Source organism: Notamacropus eugenii, chromosome 3, assembly GCF_028372415.1.
Source record: "Notamacropus eugenii isolate mMacEug1 chromosome 3, mMacEug1.pri_v2, whole genome shotgun sequence".
In the NCBI taxonomy this organism is placed as follows: domain Eukaryota; kingdom Metazoa; phylum Chordata; class Mammalia; order Diprotodontia; family Macropodidae; genus Notamacropus; species Notamacropus eugenii.
In genome coordinates this window covers 255,602,668-255,620,519 of record NC_092874.1, presented here as the reverse complement: position 1 = coordinate 255,620,519, position 17,852 = coordinate 255,602,668, and the positions used below count along the sequence as shown (strand labels likewise).

Here is a 17,852-nt window from a genome sequence, read left to right as displayed (position 1 = left end):
TATTTTATAGAAAGATAAATCAGGCAACAATATATAGTATAGATTTATTAAGAGAGACACTGGAAACAGAGACCAGTTTTAAATCTAGACATGGGGTAAGGAAAGGTCTAAAACAAGATCATAGCACTAGGAAGGAAAAGGAACGGATGTGAAAGAACATCGTGAAGGAATACTCAGTTGTACTTGGTGATTTATATGATATTAAATCTAAGAGAGAGGGGAAGTTAAAACTGTTTTCTGAGATTTCAAATGTGTATGAGTGAAAGATGGTGCCACTAATAGAAATAATAAAAGCTATAAATAGGGCTGGTTCTTGGGAGGCATTGTAGCACAATGGAAAGAGGTATAGATCGAGAGTCAGGGGACCTGGGTTTTATATCACAGCTCTACCCTTGATTACTACCTCGGTGACCTTGATTAAAAGTTACTTAACATCTCTAGATCTGTTTCCTCTTCCTTAAATTGAAAGGGATGATTTTAAATAACTTCTTTCCTTTTCAATTCTAAATCTAATGATCTATTCAGTGATAGTGGTAGAAGAGGAAGTAATACTCTTTGTCCTTTCTTTCTCCCTCTACTTTTCCCCTCTCCCCACTCCCCAACCTCATCTGGAGGTCATATATTCAGTATTTTGTAAAAGACCATTTAAAAAATATGCCATACTTTGCATTATAACTTAGAAAGAAAAATCTCATAACAAATATTATCTAGTTCAGTTGTTACTTTAAATTTACTTGTGCAAAATTGAAAATTATTTGGTTGTAAGGATTTAGTGTCTGTAATATAAATTCACAAAAATTAAAGCCAAGCCTAGAAAAAAAATAAAATTGAAACCCTTAGTGGAAACAGACACTTCATTTAAGAATAGAATTTCATTATTTTATCCTAAATGTCTTTTTAGCTCAAGTACTAAAACCAAGTTCAAGAAGAAAGAAGACAGTAGATCTTGCAGACCTACAGAGTTCCATTGAATCTATAAAACAAACACAGGAAGAAATTAAAAGGTAATGCATAATGATAATAATAGTATTTAATTCATAACTCTTCTGCCTTAGAGAGTACCTTTCTTCCTTTAAGATGAAACTGAGGCACCCTCTTTTGTGTGAATCCTTTTCTGATCCCCACAACTGCTGTGACCTTGTGATTATTTAATTATTGTGTGTGGGTGTATATGTGTACATCTACATACATAGTTGATTGAATTAATCTTTGACTTTTGAAAAGGGAGAGAGACCAATTGTTTTTTTTGACAGAAAAGCAGTTCTATTCCTTGCTGCTTCTGGGCTGAATTATTCAATGAGGGACATTGAAATTGATTATTGCTGCCATAGTTTTAATATAATAACATAGCCAAAGGTGCAAACAACTTCTGTGTTCTCCATCAGCCATTATTATTATCGTTTCTGTCTTGAACACTGTAGTGGCCTATGCCTTGCTTGAGCCTTTTCATTTCTCAAATGTTAAGAGAAGCATTCTCTCTCTCTGTCTCTCTGTCTCTCTCTCTCTCTCCTCCTCTCCTTCCTCCCCCTCTCTCACTTTCTCCCTCTCTCCCTCTCCCTCTCCTTCTCTCCCTCCTTCTTCTTGTCTTCAGGCACTGCTTCTGCCTCTTCTACCTTTTAGAATCCCTTGTTTTCCTCAAAACTCAGCTCAAGTACCACTTCTATATGGACCCTTTTTTGATCCCAGCTTACTAATGCCCTCCTCACCCAAAAAGTATCTTGTATGTATTTTGTATATACTTATATATGTATGTGTTATTTTGCCCAGTAGAGTGTAAACTCCTTGAGAGCAGAGACCGTTTCATGCCTAGAGCTTAGCATATTATAGCTGCTAGGTACATTGTAGGTGCTTAATAAATCCTCTGAACTTTAGTATGCCTGACACCCTTCTTACAGGGCATATACTACTCTCTTATAGTCATCCTCCATTACCTGCCCTTGCTTCAGTCATATCTTAAAAATCTCAAGTTGGTCAATGAGAGTTGATCTGCATTTACATCATTTTTTTTAGATAACTCTGCCTTTTCCTTATTATTGCAATTGGGCTTGTGTCTTCAGAATTTCACCCTTTATTTTTCCATACCAGACCTTAAACTGTACTACAAAACAGTAATCATTAAACTGTTTTGGTACTGGTTTAAAAAAAAGAGAAGTCAATCAGTGGAACAGATTAGGTACATAGGAGCAAAAATAGTATTCAAAAAAAGCCAAAGACCCCAATTCCTGAGGATCAGACTCACTGTTTGACAAGAGCTGCTAGTAAAACTGGATAGTAAGTCTGGCAGAAATAGGTTTAGCCTAACACTTTTCACCATATATCAATGTGAACTCCAGATGGATACATGACCTAGAACATGACCAAGAGGTCACATCACAAACAGACTAGAGGATCAAAAAGGATAAATGGGTAGGGGAAGGGCATACGACTCAACAAGTAATAGAGAGGATCACACAAGAGAAAATGGGCAATTTTATATAAAGTTTAAAAGTTTTTGCACAGATAAATCTAATGTAGCTAAAATTAGAAAAGAAACAGATAACTGTTTTGTAGCAAATTTCTTGATAAAGGTCTCATATCTAAGATATGTAAGACACTGAATCAAACTTATAAGAATAAGAACACTTTGTAATAGATAAATGGTCAAAGGACGTGAAAAGGAACTATTCAAAGGGTTATCATCAACCATGTTTTAAATCACCAGTGAAGAGATAAATAAATTAAAGCAACTTTGAAGTTCTATCTCACATCCATCAGATTGGCAAAAGATGACAAAAGTTGGAGGGGTCTGGGGAAAAACAGACAAAATAATTTGTTCTTCTTGAGGCCATATAAATTGGTCTGTCCATTCTGGAAAGCAATTTGAAATTATACCTAGAAAGTTAATAAACTGTGCAATGCCATTTGACTCAGTATCACTAATAGTTACAGTACTATCCCCCAAAAAATCAAAGGAAGAAGGAAAAGGCCTCCATATACAAAAGTATAACAGCCCTTTGTGAGAGCCCAAAGTCAGAAACTAAGAGAATTTCCTTTTGGGGAATGCAAAACAAATTGTGACATATGAATTTAATGGAATATTATTTTGTCACAAGAAATGCTGAAATGGACAGTTTCAGGGGAAACTGGGAAGACCTTTATGAACTGATGTAAAGTGAAATGAGGCAGAACTAGAATAATTTACATAATGATAGAGTTATAGAGGAAAAACAACATTGAGAGAGTTCTGATCAATGCAGTGATAAACCACTAGTCTAAAAGAGAAAAGATGAAGCACATGTCTCACCACCTGTGAAAGAGGTGATGAATTTAAAATGAAATAAGAGAGATCCATTGTCAGCTCTGTGCAGTGTAGGAGTTTGTTTTATCAGACTGTAAAGAAACGTACACAGGTTTTTTCCATTTTTATTTTTTTCTTACATTGATCAGTGAGTATGGGAGGAGGAAAGAGTAATGGGAAGGACAGATTAATAAATCTTTAAATAAAAGAAAAAATTTAACAAAATTTTCTCCTTGCAAGCTGTCTATCCATACAGATCTGACTTTCCCTATAGAATATTAATCCTTGAAATCCTACCTATTTATCTTTTCTCTGAATTCTTTTAAATTTGCTCTATTGAAATTTAGAGTTGGAGCATCTAGGTGGCATAGTGGATAGAACACCAGCCCTGGAGTTAGGAGGACCTGAGTTCAAATGTGGCCTCAAACACTTCATACTGTGTGACTGGGCAAGTCACTTAACTGTAATTGCCTCATCAAAAAAGAAAAGAAATTTATTGTCCAGATCAGTTTAATTCCTGGTTTCCTTCTCCTTTGTCACAGATTTTGAGGTGGAATGATTGGTCATTCCACCTTTCCTCCACTTTTATACCACCTCCCCCATGTTCCTATAATTTATATTTGAGCAACAAGTTCATATTTGATGCTGAGAATCAGATCTAGAATAGCAGTTCCCCTTTATTACTGTACGTTTTGAAATGTGAAATTATCATTAATACTTTAGTGACTGAATTTGTTTTGTTTCACAGAGAGAGAAAGATCCAGTAGGTATACATAGAGTTGAAGTTTTCCATCATTACTATGTTTTATCTTCAGTCTGTGCTTGTTATATGTTTTCCAAACTTCTTCCTTCTTTTCAAGTGATTTGTAATATACCACCATGACAAAATTTCTTCTGTATTTGCCTGCATTGATCTTCATTAAAATATTTTCCATCCTGCTTACCCCATGGTAAGCCCCTCCACCTCCCAAAAAAAGTTTCTGGATTTCCTATAGAGTATATTTTCTTAACATATATACATCATCCACCTCCAGCACACCCAGTGTATTTGTTCTTCAGTGGAGATGCAGGGATGCAGAGGCCAGCCCTTGGGCTACATCTTCTGATTTTGCTAAACTCTTATCCGATGTTCCTCTATAACTTTCCCACCAAGAGTTATGTCACTTATGTGCAATTCTTCATGGATAATATGCTACAGTCTATTTACAACTACATTATGACTCTTCATTGTCCTTCAAATGATCCACAATTTTTAATTTCTTTAGGGACTGGCATTTTGTGACTTTCAATAAGATGGTGACATAATAGGATCTAGAGCAGAATTGTCAAATTTTTTTGGTTAGCCTGATTAAAATGTGATTAGGAATGGCTTAACAAAATAAAAAATACAGTACAACATAGATAATGTGAATTTGTAGATTTCTAAGTTGATATGTGGCCTGTAGGGATCCATTTCTATTTGAGTTTCATACCACTGACCTAGAGGATCCCAGATCTGCAGATATTCCAGTAAAGTTAAAAAGTGCACCAGATAGAGCAATGGTAAAAAAACAAAACAAAAACAAAGAGGAACGGGTGTAAGCTCCCCCTCTGGTCCATGCCTGCCCAAGACAACTTCTAGAAGTCTGCAGGTGTGCTGAGGAGAGACAAGAAGCCATAATTCCCAGGCATTCTTCATTGGAACCCCAGGATGAGAGGGGCCAGCACAGTACCTGGGTCTTGCAGGAGGCCTGCTGTGAGTACCATCTACATGTGATTGGGTTAGGGCCACAGCAAAGGAATGAGATCCTAGACAGCAAGTCTGCAAGGAAAAGGGGAAAGAGAAGGCTCTGATGCTAAGCCCTGAGTTCAGGTCATCAGCAGCCAGACATAAGTAGGCAGAGGCTGGTCTTAGCCACTGCATTCAGAGAAGCAAAGGTAGCACCACCCAGGTTACTAAAGGACTGGGTCAAGCTGAGACTGACCACTCCATCCCATAGTTCCTGAGAGAGCAGTCTGACCCAGGCATTAAATGTCAGTCCCAAAACTAGTCAGAGGTGTGAGTAAACAAGGAAACATTGAACATAACAAAAACATGCTATGCACTGAGAGAAGTTTAAGACATAAAAGCAGTAGAAGCAAGTAATTCCATGACAAGCTCAAGTGAAGCCCCAGAGAAAAGAATGTCTTGGCTTCCAGGACTACAGGTGGATCAGAGAGACAACTTTTGATTCTTGACCATAGAGAATCCCTAGGAAAATATTAGTTTTTTTTTTTTTAAAGGCCTTTGATTGTAAGAAGAATATAGTATTTTGAACATCATGGATGTATTTTCTAAGTGCAGCCAATGTTACTCTAATTCCTGTTTGGTTCTGGACCTTATTTATCTGATGTGTAATAAGGTCAGATGTGCCTCCTTGTCTTAGCAGCCTGCTGTTTGTAATCTCCACTTTGTTTCTCTCCATATCCAATCCAAGGCCATGAGTTTTACTTTGACTCTTATATTTTGTCTGCTGTAAAATTCTGAGCATCTCCACTATGATTCTTCTGCCTGCTTTATACCTGTTCTCTGGAGTGTCTTGGGTGGATATATCTGTGTGTACAGTTTTTTCCTTTCTCTTCAGGCTAAAGCTTTTCTAAATAGCTCTTTTAAAACTACAGGAAAATATCTGTAGTCTTTGAGTATGTTCCATCTTTGGCCAGGAGCCCATCATTCTTATATTTTTAGCCACGGTTCAGAAATTCAGAACCTGTTTTTCAGCAACTCTCTTCTTAACCAGCTGTTCATTTATCAAATCTGCTCTTCTGAACTTCTTCTTTGCCTTTGATCTGAAGTAGTGATAAAAACATCACACTCTTTTTAAAGGTCTTTAGTTTATTGCCCATTAATTATCCTTAGCAGTGCTTTTTAGAATTCTTTGTAAACTATTATTTGCGTCTATGTAAGTCACCAGAAGTGTATAGTAGTCACCAATTTTGACAAGTCTTGGGAGACTCTCCTAGTTATAATTCTTGGAAAGACCTCACAAATCTCTGTTAATAGCTGCCCCGGAATGCCTTATGAGGGGGTCACCGATTCTTGCTGCTTCTCTCTTCTTCCTCTACCTCAGTGGGTGACTTTTCACCAAGGCACCTGTGCTTCCTTGGGTTAATTGTCTGTAAGTATTCAGTAATCCTTATCTTTTTCTTCTGTGCCATATTTTTCTACCCACTAACTTCCTGTCATAAGTCAAGATTCTTTTCTTCCTCTAGGTATGTTTCCTTTTATTTTTGCCTTGAAGCCCTTATTTCATTTTTTTAAAGTTCTTTTCATTCTACCTGATAGCTTCACCTTCTTTTTTTTTTAAATTTATTTATTTATTTAACTTTTAACATTAATTTTCACAAAATTTTGGGTTCCTAATTTTCTCCCCTCCCCCCACCCCAAAACACCGAGCATTCTGATTGCCCCTATCACCAATCTGCCCTCTCTTCTATCATCCCTCCCTTCCCTTGTCCCTATCTTCTCTTTTGTCCTGTAGGGCCAGATAACTTTCTATACCCCATTACCTGTATTTCTTATTTCCTAGTAGCATGAACAGTACTTGACAGTTGTTCCTAAAACTTTGAGTTCCAACTTCTCTTCATCCCTCCCTCCCCACCCATTCCTTTTGGGAAGGTAAGCAATTCAATATAGGCCATATCTGTGTAGTTTTGCAAATGACTTCCATAATAGTCGTGTTGTATAAGACTAACTATATTTCCCTCCATCCTATCCTGCCCCCCATTGCTTCTATTCTCTCTTTTGATCCTGTCCCTCCCCAAGAGTGTTGACTTCAAATTGCTCCCTCCTTCCATTGCCCTCCCTTCCATCATCCCCCCACCCTGCTTATCCCCTTCTTCCCCACTTTCCTGTATTGTAAGATAGGTTTTCATACAAAAATGAGTGTGCATTTTATTCCTTCCTTTAGTGGAATGTGATGAGAGTAAACTTAATGTTTTTCTCTCACCTCCCCTCTTTTTCCCTCCACTAAAAAGTCTTTTGCTTGCCTCTTTTATGAGAGATAATTTGCCCCATTCCATTTCTCCCTTTCTCTTCCCAATATATTTCTCTCTCACTGCTTAGTTTCATTTTTTTAAGATATGATCCCATCCTATTCCATTCACTCTGTGCTCTGTGTGTGTATATGTGTGTGTGTGTGTGTGTGTGTGTGTGTGTGTGTGTAAGTAATCCCACCAACTACCCAGATACTGAAAAGTTTCAAGAGTTACAAATACTGTCTTTCCATGTAGGAATGTAAACAGTTCAACTTTAATAAGTCCCTTATGACTTCTCTTTGCTGTTTACCTTTTCATGCTTCTCTTGATTCTTGTGTTTGAAAGTCAAATTTTCTTTTCAGCTCTGGTCTTTTCGTCAAGAATGCTTGAAAGTCCTCGATTTTATTGAAAGACCATTTTTAATCTCTGAAGTATTATACTCAGTTTTGCTCTTGGTTTTAGTCCCAGTTCCTTTGACTTCTGGAATATCATATTCCATGCCCTTTGGTCCCTTAATGTAGAAGCTGCTAGATCTTGTGTTATCCTGATTGTATTTCCACAGTACTTGAATTGTTTCTTTCTAGCTGCTTGCAATATTTTCTCCTTGACCAGGGAACTCTGGAATTTGACCACAATGTTTCTAGGAGTTTCTCTTTTTGGATCTCTTTCAGGTGGTGATCGGTGGATTCCTTGAATACTTATTTTGCCCTCTGGTTCTAGAATATCAGGGCAGTTTTCCTTGATAATTTCATGAAAGATGATGTCTAGGCTCTTATTTTGATCATGGCTTTCAGGTAGTCCCATAATTTTTAAATTGTCTCTCCTGGATCTGTTTTCCAGGTCAGTTTTTCCAATGAGATATTTCACATTATCTTCCATTTTTTCATTCTTTTGGTTTTGTTTTGTGATTTCTTGGTGTCTCCTAAAGTCATTAGCCTCCATCTGTTCCATTCTAATTTTGAAAGAACTATTTTCTTCAGTGAACTATTGAACCTCCTTTTCCATTTGGCTAATTCTGCTTTTGAAAGCATTCTTCTCCTCATTGGCTTTTTGAACCTCTTTTACCAATTGAGTTAGCCTATTTTTCAAGGTGTTATTTTCTTCAGCATTTTTTGGGGTCTCCTTTAGCAAGGTGTTGACCTACTTTTCATGCTTTTCTTGCATCTCTCTCATTTCTCTTCCCAGTTTTTCCTCCACCTCTCTAACTTGATTTTCAAAATCCTTTTTGAGCTCTTCCATGGCCTGAGCTCATGGAATATTTATTCTGGATGTTTGGGATACAGAAGCCTTGATTTCTTTGTCTTTTCCTGATGGTAAGCATTGTTCTTCCTCATCAGAAAGGATGGGAGGAGATATCTGTTCACCAAGAAAGTAACCTTCTGTGGTCTTATTTTTTTTCCCTTTTCTGGGCATTTTCCCAGCCAGTGACTTGACTTCTGAGTTTCCTCTCCACACCCTTCTCACCTCCAGATCCGCCCAGCTAGCGCTTAGAGGCTGAGATTCAAATGCTGCCTCCCAGCCTCAGGGCTTTGGGTGAGGGCTGGGCTGCTATTCAGTGTGACATTAAGTTCAGGTGTTCAAGTGGGGGCAGGGCCACCACAGGGGGCTCAGTTCCCTCAGGAGGTTTATGTGGAAGCCTTCAACCATGGATCCGAGCTCCTGCCTGCTTTGGGGGCCCTTGTCTGCTGCCTCCTCTGCTGCTGCCTCCTGAGGGGGCCTGAGTTATGGAGACACCCCGCTCCCCTCTCGGCCAGCCAAAAACACTCTCTCACTGACCTTTGGTGCCTGTGGGTGGAGGGACATGCCCAGCTGCTGGAGATTCTGTCCCTGAAGCCTGCTCGGATCTGCTCTTCTCGGTGCCATGCAGCTAAGGCAGGGCTGGGCTCTGCTCTGGGTCTGGTGTGCGACAGACCTTTCGTGTCGGTTTTTCAGGTCTCTCTGGAGCAGAAATCTCCTCCACTCTGTTCTGTGGCTTCTGCTGCTCCAGAATTTGTTGGGAGTTCTTCTTTACAGGTATTTTATGGGCTGTGGGTTCGGAGCTAGCATATGTGTGTCTTTCTACTCCGTCACTTTGGCTCCTCCCACCTTCTTTTTTAATAGGGAGATCATCAGTACTGTGAACATACATAGCAGTTATTTTCTATAACATAACCATTGTATTCTTTATCAAATTCAGTTCAATCCATTGAGCATTTATTAAGTGCTTGTTATATGCTGGACACTGTGCTAGGTTCTGGAGATAGTCAAGAGTGAAAACAATTCCTGCCTTCAAGAATCTTATAGCCAATTGGAAAATGCTACAGAATTCCCTCTGTTCTCCATGCTTAGCTAGAAGCTCAAGCTCCAGTTCTTTTTCTTTCTTATTAGTCACCCTTAAGACTTCTCCCTTGGAAAAGTATCATCATAATTTAGCCCCTGGCTGTAACTTTCTTTCCCAGCACGTTGGCATCATTGAGAGATGCTTGAAACCTCTCTCTCCTCCCTCAGCTTTTGTCATTCACCACAAACTCACCTCCTCCTCCTCCCTCCTCTCCCTCCCTCTTCCTCTTATTTTTGAGTCTTCCCAAATTTCTTTTCAGTCAATTCTTTGAACCACTGTTGATACATTAGTACTATACTTTTGTGATCTAATCAATGAGGATATTTCTTTTAGTGAGACATAGCATAATCCATCCATTCCTTTTTATCCTATACAACTCTTGTCTGCTCCCCTAAAAGTTCTCAGCGCTCTCAAAATTGTTTTCTCTCTAAGCACAGACTTTATTAGGCTTTACTGGGTCTAGTCCAGCCTTTGTCCCCATTTTGTTTCCTTTAAAGCCATTTGTGCTTCATGTGGCTAAATATGGTGGGTGGCTCCATGTGAGCAGGTAAATGGTTTGCTGTAGAAACATTTCCATTGCTTCCATGTTATGCCTGTTTGTCCTCCTTTCACGGAGCAGCTTCATTGAGTCAACCACCAAGTTCACTGGGAACTTTCTTCCTTCCACTGCTTTGTACTGTTTTATGAAGTCATGCTATTCATAATCTTTCCTAATAAGTCAGTGCTTAATAAATGCTTACTGGGTCATTGATTATTCTTTTCTAAGAGATTTAGCAGATTTGAGATCCCACTATTATTCCCTGCCATGTAGGCTTCAGTCCAGTGACACTGGCCTCCTAGCTGTTTCCTGAACAAGATGCTCTATCTCTTGACTCCAGGCATTTTTTCTGGCTGCATCCCATGCCTGGAATGCTCTCCCTCATTACCTTTGCATCCTGCCTCCTCTGGTTTGCTTTAAGTCCCAAATGAAACCTTATCTACAGGAAGCTTTTCCCTGCCTTTCTTAATTATGTTCTGTTTATCCTTTATACAGCCTGTTTGCACATATAAATGTGATTGTTGTCTCTCCCATTTCATTGTGAACTCTTTGAGGGCAGGGACTATCTTTTGCCTCTTTTTTGTATCCCTAGCATTTAACGCAGTGCCTGGCACAGAGGAGTTACTTAATTAATGTGCAGTGGCTGACTATTAGGTGTATACCCACAAGGAGCTCTGTGATAGAAAGATCTTACCCCAACATATTCATAAAACTCTTTGTGGTAGCAAAGAATTGTTAACAAGATAGGTATTCATTATTTGGAATGTGGCTAAACTGTGATTCCTGAGTATAATTCAGTATTACTGTACCATAAAATGTAATTATAAAATTTCAGATAATTCCAGGAAGACTTATATGAATTGGTGCAAAATGAAGTAAGTAGGAGCAGGCTAACTGAAATGGGAATGGAAAGAGAAAGAATCAAGCTGAATGCTGCATAATTGCAGTGATGAAGTTTGTCTCGGAAAGCGAGATGGGGAAATGTTGCTTCATCCCTCCCTTCTTATTAGTGAGAATGTAAAAGATCTAATTCTCTTAACTGGTGATGAGAAGAGGAGCTTGCTTTCTACATTCCAGTAGCCAAGTTTTTGTTTTAATAGATAGTCTGCATGACAATGCGTTAGCCTCCACCCTTTTTTCTTGCTAGTTTGTCACTGCAGAAGCAGAAGGGTCTGCAAAGGGCCATTTGATATTTCCATGACATCATAATTCATCACCAAGTGGCCAGCCCATCATGGGTGGTGAGTTTTCTGTTTTTCACTAGGCTGACTCTCAGAAAGGCTACCTCAGTCACTAGGACTTTCCCCTTTTTCATTGTAATGTGAGGTATGTCCCTTAGCTATACTTGGCTTCACGGTGCTGTTTTGGGGCATCATCTGCTCAGATCCATAGCTCTGACTCCCCTCTGATATTTTATTGTATATCATGCTACATAACATGTGAAATAGCAAATGGTACTTAATTAAACAAGATACTTAAATATAAGGAATTTTGTCAGATAGTAACTGTGTTTTGTACCCATGTCTAAAGGATGCCACGTCCAGGTATCTGAGAGTGATAGTTAACTACCCAGTCGAACCTCCTGGCACCTCCTCACTGCACCACAGATTGCTCATGGCTTGCTCTCATATTCACTGTTGCAAACATGAACTTCCTAGTGTAGTAATCATGAGCATGGCTTCGCAGAAGCCAGAATCTCAGGATGCCAGCATCAAATCTATGCCATCCTCATCTCTTTTCTGCCACCTATTGCACTGGCATGCTTTAGGTACAGGGCCAATTCTTTTTGTCATTGCTGCCCATGTCCACCAGTTCTCATGACTCTCTACAAGATTCCTACGACAAATTTTAAGCTTTTAGGTGCTTCGTGGTAGTGCCACACTGCAGGCTCACAACTTCCTTCTGGGCAATATAATCTAGGATGTTTCCCTCAGGGAGTATCTTACAGGTAACATCTATCAAACCCTTGACTCAAAGCATTGTGGAAATAGAGTTTCCAAACGTATACTCTACATCAGCATGGCAGACCACACCAGAACTTGTGGTATGTTGACATGATCTTCAGTAACCTAGTCACCTCCACACGATGATATATCGCTGGAGTAGGATTTTGTAGAGGATGACTTTCTTCACATTTCTTCTGTTTCTGCTTCAGCTTATCTATATATCAAGGAAGTTTTTCCTCCTCTGTGAAACTGAATAGCTTTTTATCTCCAAACCTCTTTTGCTAGGAGGACTCTAGTAGCTATTTAAGCACAATTTAAACTTAAAAATCATTGTTAGGTTAAAAGAGGCAGTGGCACTTAATAAAGAAAGAAAAATATATATTCACAATAGGCTTGTTGCTCAAAAGCCTCCTAGGTATATAGGTAATTTTATAAAATGTAAATTTAGCTTTCCATTTAGTAATTAATCTAAAGAAATTTAAGTTTGGTAGTCATTTCTTAAAATTCTGCATGAAAATACCTAGTGCCAGAATGTATATATCTGTATTAGACAGCAAATGTGATTTAGCAGAGCACTGAAGTAGGAATGAGAAGATTAGGTCTTTTACTCTTACTATTGGCCATATAACCTTAACCTAGTCACTTAGCTTTTCTAAGCCAGGTTTTTCTAATGTAAAGTATGAATATCATATGTCCTGCCTAGCTTGCAGGGTCATTGAGAAACTGAAATGAGAGAATGCACTTGAAAGTGCTTTGAAAACTTCAGAGTTGTGTATAAATATGATCTTGTTGTATGAACACTTTTAATGTTACTATAAATGTGTATTGCTTTGTATTTTGTAGAAATATCATGGCTCTACGAAGTCATCTTTTTTCAAGTTCTACTGCCACAGACTATTTCCTACAACCAAGAGACTACTTCATCATTTTCCTGCTGATTTTGCTACAGATCATAATAAACTTCATGTTTAAGTAGAATTCCTCGTATAATTGAATCAACGAAATGAAATGATTAGATTTAGCCTGGGACCATTTTTCAAGTTGGTTTGGACTTTATTCAGACAATGCAATATTTTTAAATGAACCTTAGAGATCTAGAAATTTTGACCTCTCATGCCTTGTATCCTTAACCGGAACAAGACCTGTCCTATCTGGTTAACGTGAAAATTACGTAAGTGCCAGAACATTTCTTGTTTTTATCCATGCATTTGCATCCGTGTGGTGTACAGTGCATATCCGTACAGATCCTCTAGGCTTGGTACTTAACAGTAGTCATGTGTTCTATAGTACTGTTCCAATCTGTAGTCATGCCATGTTGTTAACAAAAATGTTGTTACGTTTGTAAAACTATGTACAGTGATCCGTTTTCTCCATAAAACAGGCACAGAACTTTTATTGATAATGACTTACAATGTGGGGGAAAATAGAGAAATAGTTATACCTAAAGAATTTGCTGTACTGTACACAGATCACTTCCAAAGGACCTAACTTTTATCTCTCTCTCCTTAGAAACATAAAAAGAAAAACATGTTGATGGTATACATACATACATAATGTGTGTGTGTATGTGTGATATATATATATATATATATATATATATATATATATATATATATATATATATGTATATATGAAAATGGTGACATTGAGTCAAAAACCAAATTTATATGAAGGATTTTTTTTGTGTGTGGACCCTTAGCATATGTTTAATGTTTAACTTTTGGTATGGACATGTTTATGTATATACATATAGAAAAGTCCACTTTCTTCTCTATGTCTAGTAATGACCTTTGTATCTCTCTTGTCATGCTTTATGATGCCCCCTTGAGCACATCCTAGGAAATATTTCTGTAAATTTATTTCTTTAAGCAAGACCCACCATTGTTAATGGCCTACCACCACTTCCACCATTATGAATCTTAAGTTTCAGGAAAAGAACTTAATTTCATTATAGTAAATTGGAAGAAAACTGGGTATTCAGTTACCTTTGCTATCTAATTTTTTTAATGTATCCCCTAGAACTCAGAAGTGACTGCTCTCTATGATCTTACATATAGCCTATAGCAATTTAAGTGGTTTATAAAACAGATGAAATGAGATAATTCAGTTTATTTTCTTAGTAAATTGGTTTGTTTTAGGAATGGTTCTTGAACTTTCATTTATACCTTAAACTTTTAATGGTTAAAGAGCACAGAAAACTATAATTACCTTTAAAATTTTTTACTTGAAGCCAAAAGGAGGTAGAAAATGAGAAATAATGGTCTGGATGTATTTCTGCAAATTGTTTCTTTTTTTAAAAAAATCATTTTCAAGATACATGGCAGTGTTACATGCCCAAGAAGAATTCAGAAACTTAATCCTTTATTTTCCCCTTATTATAATTAGTAATTAAAAACCCATGTCAGTCACATTGCTGTAGGATCCTATTTTGTCTTTAAAGCTTCATGATACAAAAAAAGTAAGGCAGTTTAGTTTTTTAATTTAAAATGTTGGACTTTGGGGGGGGGGGGATTTTCACAGGCTTTTTAGGGTTAGATTATTCAAAAGCAATTGTTATGAATTACTTAAATTCTTAAATACTATGAAAGATTTTTATAGTACTGAAAATACAGATTCTGAGACTTGTCAGTAATAAGGGCAGAGAGAAGACTCATTGTCATTAAGTTTTGACTTTAACAAAATAAAAACTATAAGCCAGCAAGAACAGATTAAGAAATGTATGGTGAATTGTAAAAACTAAGTAGGCTACACCTTACTGATCTAAGTATCCTAAATAGAATGCTTAGGTAATATGAATCTCACAAACATTTGAAGATCCAATTTCTTGTGCATAATTAGCAAAAAATGTACCCATTTATTCATTTGGAAATAATCATATAGGTAATGATAAAAGATTACCTGTATCAAACATTTCCATATTAGAGACCACAATGTTGCAACCTTTATTTTGCATTTTCTCCATTTACCTATTCGACTGCCGGTGGTTAGCCTCTACTAGTTGGTGTGTATAAAATGCTATTTTATGAACAAATATTGGCAATTAAAAAAAACTAAGTACTGATATACATATATTACCTTATCTTCACATTTCAGTTTAAAATGGAAACATTTTTGTTGATGAGCTGATGGTGGTATGTGGTTGGTGGCTAGGTTTATTTATTCGTTTTTGTTCTTGTTTGTATAATTATTAAGATATAGATATGCTGGAAAAATATCTCTGCTTAATGCAAAAGGTGGTTGTTTGCTTCATTTTTTGCTTACTCCCAGTTATATGACAGATGTGATGTAAGTTCAGTTCCTAACTAAGGAGGCAGAGAACATTACTTACAAAAGGTAAAAACAACAGCAAGACTTTTCATGACTGTTTTATTATATGCTTAAAAGCACATATCTAATCCAATATTTCCTAATGTTTTTAGTCACATGAAGTTCCTATCTGTGAGGTGAACATGACACTCAGGAATTGGTGGCTTAGTATTAGACCAATGCTGGTAATAGGCTTGGTATTTGAATTCTTTTAAACACATAATTAACTTTGTATTTAGCCATAACATGTTGACCTTGAATGTCCTTTACTTGAGAGTTACTCGTTTTTCTTCTACAAATTGATTGATAAAAAACTGTGATTTGTATAGTTTGCAGTTGTCTGAGGCTGATGCCTCCTTATAGGTTCAAGGATTAAACTCCTTAAGACCTGTTTTCTCATTTAATTACTCTCTTCTGCATAGAAATTTAGAGAAGTAGTGTTTTTGTTTTTAAATGTTAGCCTTTTAATTTTCTTTTAGTGAGATGCATTTGGCTTATGAAAAGAGAGTATATGAATCATGTGAAATGTTAAGTAGTTACAGCAATATATAATTTTTCTTATATTTCACATGTCACTACTTTTTTGCAGCACTTATAAAGGTACAGTATAGTTTTATTCACATTAGCACAAATAGCCATCTGCATTCCATTGAATTTTGCCTTGTAAAATATAGCACTCATTTAATATTTATGCTTTTGTGCCTCTAGGAAATCTTTTTGCCACTTATATTTACTGAGACAAAATCTGAATTCAAAGTATTTGTTAACAATTTCAGTAGACTTTTTTTTTCTTAAAAGGGTCACTGTTACTTTATTTTCTTTTATAAATATATTTAAACAGTAATGCTGTACTTTTATAAGGGTTTGTCTAATTACTGTACTTAAAGTATACCCTCCACTCTTCAGACATCACAGAAATAGATTTGTCAGATTATTTCTGAGTATTGTAAACAGTGCCTTTTTAATGAATTCACACTGTTTGGGGATGTATAAAGAACTTGTCAATTTGTGCCATATATACATTAAAAAAATTTTTTTGTGGGAGGCAGTTACTTTTAACTTTTTGAAAACTATCTCACTCTTAGTCACATATCTAAGGAAACATGTATACAATTCCATTTTTTCTAGTTTTTAGTATTTCTACTAAGTGGTAGACATCTGTACTGTTTGTTTTCTACATAGTGAAGGTATTGTGGCATTATTGAAGAGCCATAAATGACATCATAGATTATTTTGAATTCATTATGTTAAATATGCAAAAAATTAAACTGAATATTGACATAAATTGACATTTTAAACTATCTCAGAAAAAATAGAAACTAATACGTTTACATTTCAACCTTTGTTTAACTGGGAAAATGATTCTTAAAAATGCATAGCCTGCCACTAATATGTACTTTTATTTCATTTTGTTCTAGCTAGAGAATGTCATATTGGCATTTTTTTTCTTTTGTTACTTTTAACATATTGCTTGTTTTTGTACTGTTACATTAAAAAATTGGAAATGGACTGTTAAAAGTTGTGTAGGACCAGTGTCATTAATTTGATTAATAAATATATATATTTATATGAATATAAGTATAAATATATATATAGAAGAGCCACAAAGAAACTCATGACAAAATGAATGTGAATGTTCTTCCTAAAATATTTATTTAGAAAAATTATTTCATGTTTCTGCGTCTGTCATGTAAACTTTTAGTGTCACATGACTGAGAAAGCTGTGTAAAGAAAAATGTAATGTCACGTTGAAGACGAGACACAACAATCCATTGGAGTTTTCACTGTACGGCATGCTAAGTGTAAACCCACGTGCGACATCTTGTTCATGGCCATTTGTAAATTAAATCACTCCCACTGGTCAGTAGTTTTGTATGATTCGTAGAATAGAGATGTTCTCTGCAGCGTGTGTAAGTGGACAGTGTCGAGCGCCCAGAGTTCGTGATGAGGTCTGTCAGGTGTGTATGTACATCAGGTATACCATGGACCGGTCTGCAGGCGTGGGCTGAAGGAATGGCTCAAGTACACCCTCCTTCAGTACACAGATGCCAAGGAACTGAAAATACTGCTATTCTAGGCATTTCTAAAGGGGTAAGAGAGCTGAGTGTTCGTCCTGGAGGTCGGTGGGAGGAGGTGAGGTCAACAGGGAGAGGGTGAGGAGAGGATGAGGAGAGGAGATGCGCTGCAGAACTCGGGGTGCCCCTGTCCAAGCAGCATGAAATGAGAGCGCCAGATGCCCAAGTGCTCTAAAGCATCATCTAAATGAAGATGACCGATTCCCGTTTGAATGAAACGATGACGGCCGCTGTGACATTGGAGCGGGAAGACGCTCCCTGCGTGGCCGCGTGAGGGCCTGGAGTCCGAAGCCGGAGAGAAGAGAACGGTGCCGGCCGCACCGAGGTGCCTGGAGCACTTGGCGCTCCTTATCTCGCCAGCGTTCTCAGAAGAAGCCCATCCCCTCCGTCCGAG

At 37.2% G+C, this 17,852-nt stretch overlaps 1 protein-coding gene across 9 annotated transcripts in view; it reads left to right on the top strand.

Moving 5' to 3' along the window:
- The window catches only part of OSBPL8 (oxysterol binding protein like 8), a 222,682-nt gene extending 205,435 nt beyond the window's left edge, over positions 1–17,247 (top strand). For all 9 annotated transcript variants that reach the window (XM_072655427.1, XM_072655418.1, XM_072655421.1 and 6 more), the window contains 2 exons: positions 902–1,004; positions 12,921–17,247. In XM_072655427.1, coding sequence (XP_072511528.1) covers positions 902–1,004; positions 12,921–13,053 — 236 coding nt within the window. In that variant the 3' untranslated portion in view covers positions 13,054–17,247. The remainder of the gene's footprint in view (positions 1–901; positions 1,005–12,920) is intronic.
- The last annotated feature ends 605 nt before the right edge of the window (positions 17,248–17,852 follow it).